At 34.7% G+C, this 22434-nt stretch overlaps 1 protein-coding gene across 2 annotated transcripts in view; it reads right to left on the bottom strand.

The window, feature by feature from the left end:
- The window catches only part of LOC149783160 (uncharacterized), a 90940-nt gene that overhangs the window by 40894 nt on the left and 27612 nt on the right, over positions 1-22434 (bottom strand). For both annotated transcript variants that reach the window (XR_016413561.1, XM_089931399.1), the window contains exons 2-3: positions 11764-11906; positions 5472-5606 (exon numbers count right to left, since the gene is read on the bottom strand). Coding sequence is in view for 1 of the 2 variants with exons in the window: in XM_089931399.1 (XP_089787525.1) it covers positions 5472-5606; positions 11764-11906 (278 nt within the window). In the remaining variant the exon portion in view is untranslated. The remainder of the gene's footprint in view (positions 1-5471; positions 5607-11763; positions 11907-22434) is intronic.

Here is a 22434-nt window from a genome sequence, read left to right as displayed (position 1 = left end):
TTATCAGTATTTTTAAGACTGGGATTTAACTAATATATTATCAAACCCAAGTAAAGACATGATAATTATATATAAATATGTAATTATCTTTCACAAGAAAAATGTCAGTGACTTGTATTTGACAAAAGAATTACAAATGTCTCAATTTCTAAATGATCATTTTTATCAAACCTCCATTTTAGAGAGCTTCACGACAGTGCCATAACAAGGAAAATAGCAGATTGGCTTATTGGAACATTTCTAGGTCATTACCCCAAACTAGATTTCGACTAATCAGCTGTTCTCTCAACATGATCTGCTTTTTAAGTAGATTACAACAGCATGCTTTGTTTGAAAATTGATGGAAATTGGCAAATATGCATAATGTACACATTCTGAATGTAAGTTATCAATCATTCTTACATAAATGTCTGCTGGCATCTTCCCTTTCCTTTCCTTTCAGAATTTACCAAGATGGCTTCAGGCTTGAAAATAGCAGTAACCTGTGGCAATGGTAACATTGCCTGACCAGATGAAAAATCACACAAATTTTGTCATTCTCTGTCACTTAACTCTTCAAAGTTTTGACTCCTAATGACGAGTGATAGTTCTTTGAAAGGGAACCTTATCCACATCAAAATGAGGATTAAATTACTGAAATGTGTCAAACCTTATCCACATCAAAATGAGGATTAAATTACTGAAATGTGTCAAACCTTATCCACATCAAAATGAGGATTAAATTACTGAAATGTGTCAAACCTTATCCACATCAAAATGAGGATTAAATTACTGAAATGTGTCAAACCTTATCCACATCAAAATGAGGATTAATATACTGAAATGTGTCAATGTACATGCAACCACTATAAGGACATAGAGGCTAAGTGTGAAACTGCAACAAAATGTGCATAATATTTACCCATTTCAATCTTATAAAAATATTATGTTGTGATATTCAAGCTTATTATAAAAATATTATGTTGTGATATTCAAGCTTATTATAAAAATATTATACTGTGATATTCAAGCTTATTATAAAAATATTATGTTGTGATATTCATGCTTATTATAATAATAATCTGTGATATTCATGCTTATTATAAAAATATTATGCTGTGATATTCAAGCTTATTATAAAAATATTATGCTGTGATATTCAAGCTTATTATAAAAATATTATGTTGTGATATTCAAGCTTATTATAAAAATATTATGCTGTGATATTCAAGCTTATTATAAAAATATGCTGTGATATTCAAGCTTATTATAAAAATATTATGTTGTGATATTCATGCTTATTATAATAATAATCTGTGATATTCATGCTTATTATAAAAATATTATGCTGTGATATTCAAGCTTATTATAAAAATATTATGGTGTGATATTCAAGCTTATTATAAAAATATTATGCTGTGATATTCAAGCTTATTATAAAAATATTATGGTGTGATATTCAAACTTATTATAAAAATATTATGCTGTGATATTCATGAGTGAATAAGAAACACTGTACTGTCACAAGTGACATAACAAAATGTTTCCACGTTATGAGACAAATATTTCCTTCTGTCTACTAAAAACTATAGTTTAAGACAAAAACCTTCAAATTGCATAAATTTGTTTCTGTAAAAAGAAGTTTTAAAATTTTACAATAATTTTAAGACAGCAATTTTTTTTCGATTGTAAATAAAATGCTTTAAATTTGAAATTTTCTCAAATTAATTAAGTTTTTCATGTGAAAATGAAGAGATTTTCATTTTTGTTTTCCCAGATCTCCGCTGTTCTACATGAAGATCTGACAGCACCCACTTTGGGGTCATGTTCTGGTAACTTATGTTATTACCATTACCGCTACTTTTATCAGCCAATCAGATGAAGTCTTATAACTTCGCATTTGGTGAACAGTGCGGCTAAAAATCACCAATGTCTGGCGAACAACATCTTTACTTTCAGACTTTTAAAAGCTGCATTTATTCGCATTGCTTATTTCAATGTCACTAGAACATGACCCCTTAGTCAGATCTTCATGTAGGGCTGTGGAAATATTTTTGTAATCAGATTATATATATATATGTGTGTGTGTGTTTGTGTATATATATATATGTGTGTGTGTGTGTGTATGTATGTATGTATGTATGTATGTATATATATATATATATATATATATATATATATATATATATATATATATATATATATATATATATATATATAAAGATAGATATAGTGTGTGTGTGTGTGTGTGTGTGTATGTGTGTGTGCTTAACTTATGTCCATGACTGTAAATTGTAAAGAGAATGTATGCATAGAATTTGTCTTTGGAACATTCTAGGCCCAGTCTTGTTTACAATTAGACTGGAATTTTCCACTGGAATGATGCACACTGAGATCAAATTAAAATGTATATAAATTGGGATTGGATACAAAAATTTATTCCTGTCTTAGGCCAGTCTCTGGGAATCCATAGTTTACATTTGTGTTCAGATATAATTTGAGAGGAGTTATTTTAAATATTCACTGTAATTACTAAAGTGCTCATTCACTTTTCAATTCATACACACATCTTTGGATTACTGTGAAATCATTCCAAGGCATTCTGGATTGCATCATTGTGTTACATGAGAACATTCAAGACTATTATAGCTGTCATCCCCTTGAGATGAAAACCTGTACACCAGACCAATAAAATCCTTACAAAGACCAAAAACCTTACACGAAAAAATGTATTCATACATTATATAAAATCAACAGTTTTAAAACAACAAATGCTATACCCAAAGTATTTCTACACATATTTTCATAATTATTTACATTTATGAAAGTTTATTTCATTCTTTTTACTTAAAACACTATCATCTTCCTGCTTCATCCAAGCACAGAAGCTCTGATGGATGCTCCATTCTTCATTTCAAAATTTATTTCATGCAGTGTTGTCCTGAAGTGTTCCTTCAGATCATTTATGCTTGACACCATCACTTTAATGTCTTTACTGCATATTTTACAAAAAGCATGTGAAGATCCTAACTTTGATACATCTATAATGCCAGGGAAGACTTTAATCCAATCAGCCTAAAACTTGGTATGGTCAGTGTCTTCAAGATTACATTTCTTTGAGTTAGGCTCAGCCATTTGATGGATGTAATATTTCGATGTAATATTTCAACTAGATAGAGAAATAAAATAAAAAATACTTTAAAAATTTAGATTTGAGATGTGATATAGAAAGATCTCCCGATTACACATATGTTAAGAATTTGTATTTTTCCCCATAAACCCCAATATATTATGTGAGGAGCTCTTCAAAAATTGAAATCTAGATATAAAACAATTAACAATGCAGCAGTCCAGAAACTTATACCACATAAGCTACTGATCATTTCTATTAAAATTGCGTATCTGGAGTTTGAAATGTTATGAATTTACGATATGGTGTGCCAATTTTGGTCACAAACTTGATATAAATTGGCAGTGTTACATAGTTTCGAGCCACGAGAGCAAAGTCACTCAGTATCTGTACTACGTCCGTCGTTATGGCAATGCATCTTCCTATTTGCATTATGAATCTGACAAACTTAACTTTAAACTGTAACAGCACAATAAAATGCCGGTACTAAAATCAGTAGAATATTTAGTTTTAATTAGTATATTGTTAAAATTTTTAATAAATCGACACATAGAAAAGTCAGACAAATTACGGTTACACCAACATGACTGACACACTATGTAAAGTATGAAAATCAATGCAAACTGTATGCATTTGATAGTAATAAGTATAAATAATAAAATAATTGTGTATAAAATAAGAAAACATACTTACTACACAGATAGTTAATATTAGAAATCCAAATGAGCGTCAAATTTCAGAGCGATAAATGTCAAGATCTTCACACACAGGAGTTGAACCATGAATGAAACTTGTTTCATTATCAAAGGAAAAGCGCGGTTTTGACTATGATTTGACTGGTTGTTTCAGGCCACCCTTGCCTCATTGAATTTTCGTGCTAAAAAAAATGTATGCCCAGAGTCCCATCTGCACACAAAAGGAAAAAAAAACAACTTTTTTTTACACAATTACAAATTTTGTAATAAAAAAATGTACAAAACAGTTGTTTGGCCGTAAACTGAATAATAAGGAAAAAATCATACAAATTATGGGTAAACTATACAAACTGACACCTATGGACTATTGGAATTCATTCGGAACATTGTAAAATTTTGGACTACCAATCGGACATTTAATATTGGAGCCATATTTTAATAGTGGACTAGCATCATTCACATAAATCTGAACAGCCTTCATGCCTGGATAATTTCTGTCTAATTTAGTTAGATTTTTAAAGTGGTATTTGAGAAAAAAAATTAATAGTTTTTCTACTTTTAGTAATGCTGGCATTAACTAATGGCAATTCTACATCATTCGCATAAACTCTAAAGGTCTTAATACCAGCTTAGCTACTTTCAAGTTTGGTCCAATTCTGTTGAACGGTTTTGGAAAACTGTCATTTGAATATTTTTTTATTATTAATGTTGGTCACATCTAATAGCAGATCAACACCATTTGTACAAACTTAAATGGGGCCCCGAGTGGCCAAGTGATTTAAAGCGCTCACTGTTCTGGATCACTGCCATCTCATCTCTGTCTGCGCGGGTTTGAGTCCAAGGCTCGGCTAGCGTGGGTACATGGGAAAGCCTGCCTGTAGCTTCTTGTGGGTCGGTGGTTCTTCCCTGGGTTTTCCAGGGTTCTTCCTCCACCAGTTATACTGGTCACCATGTATAGCCGATCTTGTGCTGAAAAATGGCGTCAAACCCTAGAACAACAACAACAATCTTAAACGACCTTCATGCTAAAATGCTGTCCATCTTTGTAAAATTTTGTTCAGTGATTGTTTATTGAAGTTGTTTAAAGGTTTTTTTCTATTTTTTGTAACTGTAGTCATATGTGTTATGGAAAATGGGTTTCATTTGTATAAACATTAAATGCCTATATGCCAGAATAATTCCTATTAAATCTGGTCAAATTCTGTTCAGCAAGTTTTGAAAACAAATAGTGCTTCCCAAAGCCACATTTAGCACGGAGTGGTGCCATGCCCTTTTACTTGGGTATCTAGCCTTTTAATGCCTTTTTCCTTCTTACCATGCCCTTTCTGATGCTTTTCCCATGGGTCATGCAACCATATTTGTCATGTTTAGTGCCCAATTTTGTCGATCTCTACTGTTACAGCAGCAGCAAAAACAACACGAAGAAAGAGAAAAAAGAATTCACATTTAAAAAAGGCCCCCCTCTAGACTACAACAGGTGTTGGCATACCTAATAACTGAGGCAGGGATCAGCATACCCAATTGACTTAGGTGTCAGCAACCCATGGCATGTGAAGAGATTTTGTTCACAGGAAAAATTAAATAAAACAGCTTCAATTTCTATACCACAGTTTTGAAGTTTCACAAAATGATTTCATAATCTTAAAGTGTAAAAAGAAATGTGTTACCTTTTTAGTTATTTCCTGATTAAGAAGTTTCAAGTCTGAGTCAATTTTTTTTCTTTTTACTATGGCGGCATCTTTTTCAGCACGGATGTCTCGGAGTTCAGTGACTGGTGTTTCTCCTGGTTTGGGAATCATTTGCTGTATTGAAAAAAAGATGACTTCATAGATAATGATTACATTTTAAGCATTCATGACCATAAAAAGTGCATCAGGAAATTTGACATTATTTTTCTCATCAAGTCTGTTAGCTATTTAGGAAACAAACAAAAAAACCCATAATATTCAAGAAAATGAAAATTCAGAGGCTGCTTTAATTAGCAATTTTTGTTCAGCCTGTTTTCAGAGATGGCTTAAGTTTGAGATCAGTATATTTTCTAATAAAGTTTTGCCAGCTGGAAGGGTGATGGTTTCTGTGAATATAAAATCATGGTACATTTGAAATCTGTACTTTTCAATAAAAAATCGATAGAGAACATGATCATTACATAAAATGTTGAATATGTATTTCTTCTAAGAAGATGCAAGACTCCCCTTGTTTATAACTCTTTTTCTGCATGCAAATTTAAATGCAAACATAAGGATACAACACATTTTCAAGATGTTATACTCTTGTGCAAAATGTCCTACAAATTGGCCAACTTTTATGAGCAAACATCCTTGGATGACTTGTTTTCAAGATGGAATACTATTTTGCAAAATGTCCTATAAACTGGACAACTTTTATGAGCAAACATCCTTGGAAATGGATGACTCATTTTCAAGATGGAATACTATTTTGCAAAATGTCCTACAAATTGGACAACTTTTATGAGCAAATATCCTTGGAAATGGATGACTTGTTTTCAAGATGGAATACTATTTTGCAAAATGTCCTATAAATTGGACATCTTTTAGGAACAAACATCCTTGGAAATGGATGACTTATTTTCAAGATGAAATACTATTTTGCAAAATGTCCTATAAATTGGACAACTTTTATGAGCAAACATCCTTGGAAATGGATGACTTATTTTCAAGATGTTATACTCTTGTGCAAAATGTCCTACAAATTGGACAACTTTTATGAGCAAACATCCTTGGAAATGGATGACTTATTTTCAAGACAGAATACTATTTTGCAAAATGTCCTATAAATTGGACAATTTTTATGAGCAAACATCCTTGGAAATGGATGACTTATTTTCAAGATGTTATACTCTTGTGCAAAATGTCCTACAAATTGGACAACTTTTATGAGCAAACATCCTTGGAAATGGATGACTTATTTTCAAGATGAAATACTATTTTGCAAAATGTCCTACAAATTGGACAACTTTTATGAGCAAACATCCTTGGAAATGGATGACTTATTTTCAAGATGGAATACTATTTTGCAAAATGTCCTACAAACTGGACAACTTTTATGAGCAAACATCCTAGGAAATTAGATGACTCATTTTCAAGATGGAATACTTCTGATAAAAATATGTTCTACAAATTGGATGGCTTATTTTCATGGCTGCGTACACATAAGAAAAAATATGTCCTACAAATTTGATGGCTTTTTTTTCAAGACTGCTTACTTCTATATATAAAAACCTACAAATCTGATGGCTTATTTTCAAGATTGCTTACTTCTATTAAAAAAAACCTACAAATTGGATGGCTGACTTTCAAGATTATGTATGTCTGAGAAAGAAATTGTCCTATGAATTGGACAGCTTATTTTAAAGATGACATACTTCTGTGAAGAAGGAAACAACAACCTACAAAAAAGACAGCTTATTTTCAAGACTGCACACTACTGAGAACAAAATGTCAAATGGAATGGACAGCTTATTTTTAAGATGACATACTTCTAAGTGTCACAGGATATGGGCAGACAATTCTTCAGGTAAAAGATGCCAACAGGTACCCTGATACTTGCCTGTTCATAATTACCTGGGGGTTTAAAGAGCCATAGGATACCTGTTTAGTTTATGTAAATATAGATCTAAGTTCAGACTGACAAGCTACTGTATCTGCCTGCCTACAGGTTAATACTTCTTTATCACAAAGTCGGTATATCTAAAAAAAATCTTTTTTCAGAGTAAAAAAACTAAATAATACAATTATCGTCATTCTGGGAAAGAGATATATTTGAAAAAATATGGAACCAACAATGAGAAGGACTTAACTATTCCGAACATATCTGATTACCCTTGCTCATCCTAGCCGTTAGTTTGAATTGCTCTGACACTTTTATCTGCAAAATTAAAAAATGTTGAGGAAATTACATGAGTAAGCACCTGGCATTTCATTCTATTAGTTAATAGTTGCACAGTACCGTATTCAGAGAGAATACTGCAGCAATTTAAAATCAATTACCTTTTAAAATTATATATTGGTAACATATCAAAAGTGTGGGCAAATGCTAAGTGACTGGATGAAAATGATGTTCAGTGCAACCTGTGTGAAATTACATTGTTCATTAAAGCTGGTAATATGAGTATTGTGCAACGCCAATGTCAGAACTCATAACAAAAATGTGGACAACACCAGTGGCAACAGCAACAAGCACTGCATATATTTTGGCCACCAAAGCCAAAATGATTGAAACCAAGAGAAATGGAAACTGACTGGAAAATTGCTGCATTTACAGCACAGGATTACAGGCCAATCAACACAGTGGAAGGAAAGGGATTATGCAATCTGATCAAATATTTAGAGTCTGATTATGCCACACAATAACTACAGCACTGATTAAAGAATATATGCACAAGGGGATGCAAATTTAAAATTCTGTTAGGGAATGTAGAGTATGTTACATTCACAACTGACACTTGGACATCCATAAAGAATACTGCCAGCTCACTCATTTGATACACCCCAACTTGAGGCGTGAATCAGCTGTTTTACAGACAAGGTAAACACCCAAGTAACAGATGGGTGAAAATGTAAGTCTCTGTTTGGAGGATGCTACTCCACTTCACACAACTGTAATGGTGCACGATAACGGCTCAAACATCAACTTGGTCATTAATTTTATGGATGACTGGCCACATCAGCATTGCTTTGCACACACAATGCAACCGGCATTCAATGCTGGCCTTAAAGTATGCCACTGAAAAGATGCCTGGTGACTCACTGCTCACTTTAAGCTTACTACAGCTGCAGCACAGGTTTTGCATAATCAGCAAGCAGCATTAAAAAAGGAGACAAAGTGTCAGAAGTATTAATAGATTATTCTTTAAGATGGAGCTCATCGCTGGACAAGTTGAAACAGCTTGTTGCTGGGCCATTTGGCCACTGGGGCAGCAACTGTCTGATCTGACTCCCATAGTCAGCCACTGGGGCAGCATCTGATTCCCACAGTCCAAACTTACGCATCATCTCTGGATATCACTGATGACAACTGGTTTCATGCCCAAGCTGTCATACCTTTTTTGAAACCATTTCATAACAAGCATGTCCTCTGGACAGACACATCATTCACTTTCATCAATCTGCCGCTGTACACCATTTTAAGAAACATTACCACTTCCAAACCAAAAAAAGAATATGCTGCCATTAAGGAATGCATAACAATAATAACTTCAGAATTAAAACACCACTGTTATCTAGAAAGATAAAGTACAAGGAATGCATCAAAGACATTTTGATCCTCATTATAAGCTTCATTAATTTTTGAGCCACCATCTTCAAAGGAGTCCAAGTTGGAAACAATGATGGGAGAATGGGGGTGTGTTTGTGTGTGTCGTGGCTTTAACAATTTTTCATTAATATGGCCATGATGTCTGCAGTGTGGCAGTTTTTAGTGACGTCTAGCTCTGGGGCATCATGCCGCAGACAAGTAGCATGACGTCCCAGCCAGTCACATTATCCTGATACCAGGCCGACCAGTCTTAACACTATTTAATACTGAGTGCCTAGCAAGGCAGCTATTAGTACCATTTTTATAAGTCTTTAGTATGACTCTGCCAGGGTTCCAACTTGTGACCATGGGTAAAATAGCTAGCAATGAATCAGAGGTTACTGAACCTGAACCACAATTAAAGAAAGCGAGAACAAATACAGACTGTGGTGATGGAAATATATTTGAAGATCTAACCACTTTACGTACTGCTGATGAAACAACTCCTATTTCTGAAGAACATTTGTGTTTGACTTTGATCAACATTCTACAAACATTTACTAGTTTTCTTCTTTTATATCAGTTCCTTAAGCTGTTTGTTTCATCTGCTTCATATCTTGATAATAATAAATACTAGATGAGCAATTCTTTTCTTTGCACTTCAATCACTGAAAAAATACACTTTTGCAAGTCGTTCAAGCCACTGTCAAAGTAAAACAAAGCAGTTCAGATTTTTACATTTAAAATAATACAATTTTAATCAGGTGTTTCCTGCTCATGTGACAACAACAACATTTTCTGGAGAACATTCCAAAGTTCAACATATTTCTTTCTTTTGGAAAGGACGGAATAAAACACTTCATCAAGGCTGTCATGTGTTTTATTTAAGCATTTCAAGGGATGATTGTCCAATTGGATAACTTCATCCACTAATTTTCCATACTGAGTCAATAATAAACCACATCGGGACTAAATTTCTCTTCCTTCCTCACACATAATTCATTAACAGTGTGTAGTTACTTTGTACTAATTTGCATCTTACCTTTGGCATGACTTGTGTGATTTGGATTTTTAACATAGCTATAACAATTTTTTAGTCATATCGCTACGATGTCTGCAATATGGCAGTTAATAGTAATGTCTAGCACTGGGGCATTATGCCGCAGACATTTAGCATGATGTCCCACCCAGTCACATTATGCTGACACCAGGCCGACCAGTCCTAACACAAACCTCTTAATGCTAAGCACCAAGCGAGGCAGCTGTTAGTACCAGTTTTGTAAGTCTTTGGTAATGACTTGGCCGGGAATTGACCCACAACCTCCCGCATCAGAGGCGGACGCTCTAACCACTAGGCCACTGGAGCGGTCGGCATGATTTGTAAGGGCTCCTTCCATCGAAGCCAAGTTGATCATCTTTTCACACAATGTACAAAATGCTTTTCATTTATATGTTTTATCCTTTTTCAGCCATTCCTTGTATTTCTCTTGTTCAAGCCGGATATTGTTTAAAGAGCAAAGTCCTAGCATTTTTAAACACGAGGTGAAACAAAACTGAAGACATAAATCGACTGAACAAACTATGAATCCTTGAGCATGTGTTACTTTTGTGCACTTTCTACATAGATTGAACACTTGTTCAATGTAACCAAAATTATACTGGCTGAATGTCTTTTTAAAAAATAAGCATGAACTAGTGTAATGAACAGTTTGATTGGCCAAAGCTTATGAACTCGTTCAATCAAACTGAACGATTCATCAAAAGAAAGAAGCCAGGAAAACTGACTACATCCAAATCTAACAACCTTAGGCAATTTTATTTGTGATTATTATTATTATTATTATTATTATTATTATTATTATAATAATAATAATAATAATAATAATAATAATAATAATAAAAAATGAGGACTTTGTATAGCGACTAATCTTTAGAAGCTCTAAGCGCTTTACAACATTAGATAACACCTAAAAACATATATAATGATACGATTATGAAAAACAAACACCATGAAATTAGAAAACAAAAAACATGCTGAAAATAGTTATGGTGCTGACTTCCTTTGCTGAAGAATGTATGTAGCCAGGTTGCTTTGATGAAGAGTGCATGTGTTATTGATGTTGCCACCAAGGACAACTTTGGATGGCCAAACAAATGCTCATTTGTTACTGCAGTCGATATGAAACTGAATGGGTCATCAAAAGAAAGAAACCAGGAAAACTCAACTATATACATCTGAATCTAACAACCCTGGACAATTTTATTTGTGATTATGTAAAGAATTTAAATTTTTCGGGTTTATTTAAATTTTCAAAGACTTTTAAAGACCTCAGGGTAATCTGCTCAAATTTCCCAAACTTTCAAGGCCTTGAAAATGCTACCTCATTTTTCCCAAACTGTCAAAGACCTTCAAAGACTGTACGAACCCTAAATGGGTACCCAGTAGAAGTTATCTAAAATTTTGACAGCTGTATCTTCCGGTAGGCCTATTTCCAATTTTAAGCCTCTATTACATCAAACAAGAGAAAATTTCAACGAAACAGGAGATTGAAGAAAGAAAATACTGGTCAATAAATGGTCAAGTTGACCAAAAGTCAGATCCGGAATGAAAAATTCCCGAGTGCTGCCATTCCGTTACTTCAGATAACTGAAAATATCTGTATTTTGCTGGACAAATTTGATGACTACTTGAGAAGCACTTACATGCAATGTCTCTTTCTCCTTAATTTGCTTGGTTATTTCTTCCAGCTCCTCTTCGAATTTCTTTTTGTTGGGTGGTTTTACCCTCCTCCCATCCATTGAGGAGTTTAAAGAAAATGCCATGGGATGAGTACTAGTGGGCACCACTGAAAAATTTAAAGAAGCCAAATTAAGTAAAATCAAATCAAATTAATTGAAATTGTACCATATCTACCTAATAATGCACATGTCTACCGACACATTTTATCTCCATTAAAAGAAATAATGGGAAATATTTAAAAAGAATATCGTTATTTGATAATAAGCAAGCATTTCTGGTTTGACCCCTGCTCCAATTATGTGATAGATATTGTAGAAATATAATCAAAGTAATGAAGATACTGATTGTTTACAGCAATGATGTGATGTGTGTGTTTGATTTGGATTTTTAACATAGCTTTAATAATTTTTCAGTCATATCGCTATGATGTCTGCAGTGTGGCAGTGTATTGTGATGTCTAGCAATGGGGCATCACGCCACAGTCATGTAGTATGATGTCCACCCAGTCACATTATTCTGACACCAGGCTAACTAGTCCTAACACTAACCTCTTAATGCTGAGTACCTAGCAAGGTAGCTGTTAGTTATTGTAGTGACACTAACTATCACAATACATGTATAAGATATAAAACTGAAACTCCAGAGATACTGCAATTCTTGGTCCATTCAGCACTATAGAGATAAATCTTTTTCTACATTTTCTTTACCTGCCACAAGAGAATTTACAATCTGTTACTAATTATAGTAAGAACAATAATCCTGTTACTCTTAATAGCAACACAAAGTATATTTGGGAATGAGAATGAAAACCATGCCATAAAATAGACTGAAATCCCTCCACGAAAAAAAAAAATGAGATAAATATAAAATAAGAATGCAACATTTCTCAACATTTCAAAATGTGTACAGGATTTACAACAACTAAATGAATGCCATTAAATCAAACCTATTCTGAACTCAATTTTTCCCCCATCTTCATGTTAGGCTTACACACGACAGCTAGCTTTATGTAAGTCATTAAAAATGTGCATGTTGTTCCAAAATCAACTTGAGATCGCATCATTACCGTCTTTTACATTTTTTAATGTCAGAAAAGATGTCTTTGTTGAAGGAAAACATCATAGGAGAGTTATAATATATTTCACATATGTACATGGTGAAAAAACTGACAATTCATTATACTGCCTGGACATGTGCACAGGATGCTGTATATAATAGACATTATGTATATTTACTGTGAATTGTGTAATTGACCTGTGTCAATAATTGCTGGTAGGAGTTTGGGCCTAACTGACTTATGTCTTTTTGTACATAGCTAATATTTGTCTATGATTGTAGATTATATAATAAGATTATTATTATTTGTACATAAACAGGTTTACTTGGATTTGAGTTAAGGACATCAGTTTTCTCCTTGCAAATTCATGGTGTACCTATTGTTTGCCACGTTCTTTACTATACTTTTAGTAATAGACCCGATCCTGTTGACAACTTAGAATGTTCAAGAAATAAACCTTTGACCCTAATCCTCATTTTAGTGTTGTGTCTTAGGTTTTTAGTTATTCATTGGAATTACAATGTGCTCATTAATACACTATTTTAGAATTATTGTGGATTGTGCATTGGTAGATCAGGACATCCAGGACTAGTGGAATGCATTGGGAATATTCTAAACTTCTGGACATGTATTAGAAAAGGTAGGATTATCTGGGATTTAATTCACAATACTACTTACACTTTGTAACTTGGACAAATAAATAATTTGCTGATTTTACTTAAATTGTTGGTTTCAATTTCTTTCTGTCAGTTATTTTAAGCCCAAGAGTCATAACGGTAGTTTCAAGAGTTTTTGTCAGCAAGATCAGGTAATCATGCATTATGAGTGATGCAACCAACTGTTGTCAACATAGGCTTCATCAGTCATGTCATTTTCCATGCAAAAATTATCTATACTTTTAAGTTTGGTTTTGTGAATTTAATGTCATTTTTCAGTTCATGATAGACTATATATGTCAGCCAGTGGAGGAAGAATCAACAAGCCACAGGAAGCTACCGTCAACCTTTCTCACATACCCACAATAAAAAGCAGAGACATGAAACAACACGAGAAGTGACATGATTGATATTAAACAGGCATGAGGAAATACATAATATAATTGGATAAGGTAGTTCCACTCTCAAATAGCGCAATCAGGTTCTCTTAATTGGTCACCAATTTTGTCCATGTTTGAATGCAGTGAACTGAGCTAATTCAATGACACATGAAACAATGCAGTTTTAAAACCAATATAAAAGAACGACATTCGCCTATTTTATTAATTAAATTTGAAATTTGTAGGCTTGAACATTATATCTCATGTACAGACCACACTGTCCTGTTATAATATCTTTAAAACACCTTAACATAAAATCAAAACACTGAGAATGACAATGTCATTATAATCAGAATGTTCTACCATTCTGCTAAACCAAGGAAGACAGATGGCAAAATCTTGATGCTTGTCTCTGCTGGTAATCCCTGCACCTGCCTCTACCTGCTTCAAACAGATTAAAATTCATACCCATGCAGAGATCTCAGAAACGCTTAATTATGCATATTTGGATGCCAATGTTTGACCTAGGATGCAGAAAATCAGTGAGGTGGGAGTTATCCGCAAGTATGTAATAGGTCAGCAGCAAAATTCAAAGATTTGCCAGTCATGCTTCAGCCACCTGCTTTGTGGGAAAATGTGTTGATCAATTAGCTGTGCTGATATTTACAATGACAGAATTCAGTGACTAAAAGACCCCTTGATGTACATACATGTTGCCATTTTATAAGAGTACATAAAAAAGAACATGACGCAATAGCTGGGCGGCAAGTTCAAAGGCTTTGACTGGCGGCCAGGTGGGATAATGTACTGATATTTACAGTGATTGAATTCAGAGGCAGAAAGACTCAGAGATGTACATTTGGTCATTTATAAAAGTGCATCATATAAACAACTTTAGCTTTCGTTATTGTGTTCATTTTCGACTGTAAACTTCGCCTTCTTCTGTTAGGAAAGCAAAAATGACTTCACTCTTTGATTATTTAAGAGGTACACTGACTGACCATACCATATTTTTTTAAAATGCCCCTCACCTTAGCCCGGTTAGTTCTAGTGTTGTAGCGAAATGTATTCATCAAGGCATCAGTAGCTAGGTCTAGTTTTTATATCAATTACGCTGACAAACAAACTCTTGCCCATTCACAAGCATTATGTTTTGATAGCTGATTGGCCATTATCACTTCTCCGAGTAAGGTAGCAACTATCAATTTCCTGCATGCTATCCTGTGACAATAAAACATACCAACTTGTGTTTTAAAATCAGAATCGGTTATCTGGATATATATTAACTGCCTCTTGTACACTATTTTGTCATAAAATGAGTTTGAAACTTAAGTGAATCAGTATGCCTAATGGAAAATAATGGCGGACGTCGCTAAGTCTGGGATGAACCAGTTTATTAGATTGTCTGTTTTCTTAAATCATTGGGCAAATGTATTCAGAAAAAAATATACAAATCATCGAAACCAAAGCCTAGGTAGTATTTTATTAAAGATTTAACTTTAAAATGCAAATTATGTAGGTCAGAAATGTATGGGACAATGCTATGTTGTGGAATTCGCGAGCTGTGCTTGAAGATCTAAGCTGTTTTCTGACTTGACACGTATTTGCAAAAATATGGGGAAAAAACAGCAAATCAGATACTATTGCCTAAAATTACTACAAGTACGTACAGAAATAAATAAACCATAAATTTGCGATCCTGTCATTGGACTGTTGTAATGAAGCTATATTATAATGAATGATTACATACGAAAACCTCTCCATCTAAAAATAGATGCACTCAAGCCTGTGTTGATTCTGTAGGAAAGAAGGGACTGCAACCTTTGATGGTGGGACTCCTATTTTTACCAAAATGGGAGTCCTGCACTCCTAGTTTTAAAATCCTAGCGAGACCTCTGCCATGAGTTGCTCACTAACTGTATATAAGGTAACTGGGTGGGGATCTCAATACATTTAAACAGATGACCCAGAGGCTATGTACCCAAGTCCCTGGGATAGTATGTATATATATGGTTATAGGGGAGTTATCTCAATACTGGTAGTTTTTGTCCTAGTTATGGCCCATTGCTAAGTCCCTAGAGGGTAGGGAAAAACCCTTAAGTATGACGAAGATCCAAGCCTTAAATGTCTTGACACTTGGATCATTTCTCACAAAAGCCAAATCTCAAACATGTGAGACAAACATATCTGGGATAAACATATCTGTAATTAATATAAAATCTCTTCAGCACCTCCCCAATGGGAGAGTTCAAAGTTCTGTAAAAGCTAGTGGTGATGACTGTATTACAAAGAGCCCTAACAAATAATTTCTGTTGAAGAACCAAAGTTTTTTTTAACAAGATGCACATTAAAAAGTCATACCTCGTCTAACTGACGAGGCAAAACTATAAATTGTGCAAGATCTCAACAATATATAGGTATACAATAACTCTTCCTGAAACACAATTTTCCTTAGTTGAAAACAGAGTCACCAGGATGAGCGATCAGGTGTCACAATGTGTCCAAACTGAAACATGGAACATTTCAAATAAAATTATTACCAAGCTGCCAAAATGCAACAAATAATAGTCAAGTTGCAGAAATCAAAATCGGGAAGCCACCACTCTTGTAAATTATGTCATGGACAAATGGAAATCAAAACCATGATCTCATCAATCGGAAAACAATGCCACAGCTTTCTGAAACAAATCAAATTTTGAAGAAGTTATCTTGCCGAAACTAAAATCAGGTCATTGAGAAACTTGACTTCCTAAAGAATGAATAAAACCCATGTAAGGCACATGCAAGCCTATTAGACAATGTTCATTCTGGTTACAAGAAAAATGAACAAATAGATGGATGAGAGGAAAGAGGATTAATGTAATACTGTAATATTTCAATGCAGTGGCTGTATAAGTGTTGGCACAATCAACACACAGAGGGCTGTAATATTTCAATGCAGTGGCTGTATAATGTGTTGGCATAATCTACACACAGAGGGCTATTACTGTTTTACTGTAATATTTCAATGCAGTGGCTGTATAAAGTGTTGGCACAATCTACACACAAAGGGCTGTTCTGTATTACTGTAATATTTCAATGCAGTGGCTGTATAATGTGTTGGCATAATCTACACATGGGGTTATTACTGTAATATTTCAATGCAGTGGCTGTATAAAGTGTTGGCACAATCTACACACAGAGGGCTATTACTGTAATACTGTAATATTTCAATGCAGTGGCTTTATAAAGTGTTGGCACAATCTACACACAGAGGGCTATTACTGTAAAACTGTAATATTTCAATGCAGTGGCTGTATAAAGTGTTGGCATAATCTACACACAGAGTGCTATTACTGTAATACTGTAATATTTCAATGCAGTGGCTGTATAAAGTGTTGGCATAATCTACACACAGCTGGCTATTACTGTAATACTGTAATATTTCAATGCAGTGGCTGTATAAAGTGTTGGCATAATCTACACACAGACTGCTATTACTGTAATACAGTAATATTTCAATGCAGTGGCTGTATAAAGTGTTGGCATAATCTACACAGAGGGCTATTACTGAGGCAAGATTCATGTCTGACTCATATAGTAAAGCAGTTACAGCATATAACACACAAACATATGCACAGGCATTGTATAAAAATATCCCCAAGTTTCTTTGACAGCATTGGGATAGTGTGTGGTGTATGTGTGCGTGTGCATGTGATTTGGATTTTTTAATGTAGCTTTAAAAAAGATTGTCATATCACATTGATGTCTGCAGTGTGGTAGTTAATAGTCATGTCTAGCAATGGGGAATCATGACATAGACATGTATCATCATGTCCCACCCAGTCACATTATCCTCACACCAGGCCAACCAGACCTAACACTAACCTTTTAATGCTGAGTGTCTAACGAGGTAGCTGTTACTACAATTTTTATAAGTCTTTGATAAGACTTGACCGAGGTTCAAACCCGCGACCTCCTGCATCCGAGGCGGACTCTCTAATCAACTAGGTGACCGGAATGGTCCCATGGGGATAACAATTACATGCTGCAGAAGTGGCGAAGGTGGCGGGGTCAGTCAATTATTTGGCAGTGTCAGTAGACTTAAGAAGTTTACAAGATATGATCATCACAGTTATGGACAGGTATAATTATACCACACTGAATTTATTTTAGGCTGCTCACCAGATAATAGTGAACCCTTGCTCTGTCTGTGTGGGAATTAAAATTGAATTTATTTCAACACTAAAAAGAGGTAGGTCACAGATAGATAAAAAGAAGTAATTGAGAAAATGGCCCTAGATCCAGGCCATGGTGTAGACAAATGACAGTGCTACCTGTTCATCAAAAAGAGACAAAAAATCAATGCACACCACTGTACAGTCCCATCTGAAACTGGGGAATACAACTTGTACCTGGCTAATGTCCAGATAATACTGTTTATACTTACCATATATACTTGCTTACAAGTCAAGTCCCACTGCAATCTACCTAGAGCCTGACCTGCCATCACATAATGTACCAGCAGATCTGAATCTATGCAGTTTGTTAAGAGTAATCAGCAGAACCAACATACACACTAAACTTCCAGTACATTATGTGACAACAGAGTTGCAGTGGGACTCAATTTGTAAGTCTATACATGGTATTTGTGTAATGTCAGGGGCAGTGGGACTCAATTTGTAAGTCTATACATGGTATTTGTGTAATGTCAGGGGCATTGGGACTCAATTTGTAAGTCTATACATGGTATTTGTGTAATGTCAGGGGCATTGGGACTCAATTTGTAAGTCTATACATGGTATTTGTGTAATGTCAGGGGCAGTGGGACTCAATTTGTAAGTCTATACATGGTATTTGTGTAATGTCAGGGGCAGTGGGACTCAATTTGTAAGTCTATACATGGTATTTGTGTAATGTCAGGGGCAGTGGGACTCAATTTGTAAGTCTATACATGGTATTTGTGTAATGTCAGGGGCAGTGGGACTCAATTTGTAAGTCTATACATGGTATTTGCATAATGACAGGGGCAGTGGGACTCAATTTGTAAGTCTATACATGGTATTTGTGTAATGTCAGGGGCAGTGGGACTCAATTTGTAAGTCTATACATGGTATTTGTGTAATGTCAGGGGCAGTGGGACTCAATTTGTAAGTCTATACATGGTATTTGTGTAATGTCAGGGGCAGTGGGACTCAATTTGTAAGTCTATACATGGTATTTGTGTAATGTCAGGGGCAGTGGGACTCAATTTGTAAGTCTATACATGGTATTTGCATAATGACAGGGGCAGTGGGACTCAATTTGTAAGTCTATACATGGTATTTGTGTAATGTCAGGGGCAGTGGGACTCAATTTGTAAGTCTATACATGGTATTTGTGTAATGTCAGGGGCAGTGGGACTCAATTTGTAAGTCTATACATGGTATTTGTGTAATGTCAGGGGCAGTGGGACTCAATTTGCAAGTCTATACATGGTATTTGTGTAATGTCAGGGGCAGTGGGACTCAATTTGTAAGTCTATACATGGTATTTGCATAATGACAGGGGCAGTTTAAGATACAGAACCTCAAAACTATTCCAGTTATTGTTAAGGGTTTAACACTAATTTTCTGCATAAGATAAGCTAAAAGGACATATAGTATATGTATCTGGTTGAAGAAAAACCTTGGAAAATCCCAGGAAAGAGCCACTGTTCCATAGGAAGCTACTGCCAAGCTTTCTCTTCTATCCATGTTGTCTGAGCCTTAGACTCTAAACCTGGCACTCGAAACAATGAAAACACATGCCCCATTTTTAAGAAACATAATTTCTGAATTGCATGTAATCAGTTCAGGAATTAACTACATGTTCCCCTTAATGGAATCATTCCTAAAATGTCAATTGTCTTTTCTTTCTCAAATTTGAAATGCAGGACCCTTCTTGCCTCCCAAATTTTTAAATCTCTTTTCAAAACATTCTGTGATCATGTATTATTGTAAGTCACTGCCTTCCAGACATAACTATCACATATGGAGGCACAGTGACTTGGTAGATAATGAGATGAACCAGACAGAATTGAGTTAAAATAGTCCAGTCTTGAAAGTACTAATGAACATACAAGTGTTTTAGTGACATCAACTGAAAGATATTTGAAAATGGAGCTGATGGGTCTCAGCTGAAGATATGCAGCCTTGCACAAATGTGCAAATTTTAGGTCCAGTTTTCTTGAGCAGCATTCTCTTTCCATTTTTATTTTCCTTAAATACATTGAAATTAATATTCAGCAACAGAAAAATCATTCTGCAGAATTTTGAATTATGTTTTAAGAAAACTATATATCTGAGGTTTCTGAAAAATTAATGAGAAAAATCAACAAATTCAGATGTTCAAGATGGCCGCTATCACTTAACCGGCTTGAAGCAGCTGTTCCATTTTTTAATCACAATTTCAATTGACTCATCATCACCATACAGTTGGGATACATTATTTGAGCGGAAACCATAAGCAGCATTTGAACCTGTCTCTATGGATTTTGTACTTAAAATCGTGATGAAGAGTGCACCAAAGTCATGTTAACTTGGTCCAATTCCAACATCACTGCTGCTTGGGTGCTTAGATCCAGTATTGCCTTCACTAACTGATGTTATTAATACCTCTCTCTCATCTGGGGAATTCCCATCATTTTTCAAAACTGCCATTGTAAAGCCTCTGCTGAAGAAACCAACACTAGACCATAATGATTTAAAGAACTACCGCCCAGTTTCTAATCTCCCATTCATATAAAAAATCTTTGAAAAGGTTGTTCTATCGCAGCTTGTATCTCATCTAAATTCAAACAGTCTTTTTAGCAATGTACAATCTGCATATTGCCCTTGCCACAGTACTGAAACTACTCTTCTAAAAGTAGTTAATGACATTCTCTCTACGTTGGATAGTGGAAAGATTAGTCCTCACCCTCCTTGATTTGTCTGCAGCATTTGACACAACAGACCATTATATATTACTTCACTGTCTCCAGTATATATTTGGCATTCACGATACAGCCTACTGTGGTTCAAGTCCTACTTGGTCAACAGGACACAAATTGTATCTGCAAATGGAATACACTCCAGCCCAGTTGATCTATGTTGTGGTGTTCCACAGGGGTTTGTTCTCTTCATTCTGTACACTCAGCTGCTTCCAATTGTCATAGATCATCATCCAGTGTCTCACCAATTGTACGCTGATGACACCTAAATATACAAATCTAGCCACCCAACCGAAGTTTGATGCTACCATCCAAGATGTAGAGAGGTGCATTTCTGATGTGAAATCATGGATGACATGGAACAAGCTGCAGATGAATGATGATAAAACTGAGGCCATTATGATCACAACAAAAAGACTTTCTCATTCACATCCCTTACCTCAAACAATAAATATCAGCAATGCCAACTTTAAATTCACACAATCAGTATGAAACCTAGGTGTTACTCTGGACAGTACTCTCGCATTGCACCAACATGTCATGAACAAATGAAAGGCTGCATATCTTGAGCTGAGAACCATCAGCTCAATTCGCAAATATCTTTCAGTTGATGCCACTAAAACACTTGCGTGTGCATTACTACTTTCAAGACTGGACTATTGTAACTCAATTCTGTCTGGTTCATCTCAATATCTACTCCAGAAACTTCAGAAAGTTCAAAACACAGCTGCTCGGATCATACTTAGAGTACCACGATCAGAGCACTCCTCCCCGCTGCTCTATACCCTACACTGGCTATCCATTTGATCCAGAATCAAATACAAAATTTGTTCTCTGTGCTATGTTTCACTGTTGGACTCAAGTCCAACATACCTATCCGATCTCACCCATGCGTACACACCAGCAAGATACTTACGCGCCTCTTCAAACAATCGTATACCCATTATTCCCACTGTGAAAACAAAGTCATATGGACAGCGTTCTTTTGCATACCAAGGCCCAGCAATTCAAGAGTGCTCTCAAAACTCACTTATTTCGACTGCAAGAACAAACTTAAAGACCTAATAATGTTTCCTACCTGAAATATTCTCAGCATGTTTTTTTATTTTTTAATGTTTTTCTAATTTCATGGTGTTTGTTTTTGTAAAAATATTATTATATGTTTTTTTTCTTATAGGTGTTGTCTAATGTTGTAAAGCGCTTAGAGCTTCTAAAGATTAGGCGCTATACAATGTCCTCATTATTATTATTATTATATTCTTTACATAAAAATCTTGAACATATGACATATTAACAAGGCCCATAAAAGAGAAAATGGAAGAAATTGAAATTTTTAATTTTAATTAAATCATTAAAATTTCCGTTTTCTGTGCTGATCAATATATAACTATCCAAATGTATAGCATCATCATCTACATCATTTTCCTTAATTAACTGAATTAGAATTTTCTTTTAATTTTTCATTATATGAGATCATTTAAAACAATGTTGAAAATATTTTATCTCTTCTATGATGTCATTAAAACTCGACAATAAATTGATTGTCCCCTGAAGTTTTTGAAAACTTAAATTTCTTGAGAAGTTCTCAACCATTTTTTTATGGAAACTGTAAT

The sequence above is a fragment of the Sinohyriopsis cumingii genome, chromosome 14 (genome assembly GCF_028554795.1).
Source record: "Sinohyriopsis cumingii isolate HCF-2022 chromosome 14, ASM2855479v2, whole genome shotgun sequence".
Taxonomy (NCBI): Eukaryota; Metazoa; Mollusca; class Bivalvia; order Unionida; family Unionidae; genus Sinohyriopsis; species Sinohyriopsis cumingii.
Note: the sequence above shows the minus strand (reverse complement) of the source record. Positions and strands in the feature narration are given on the sequence as shown.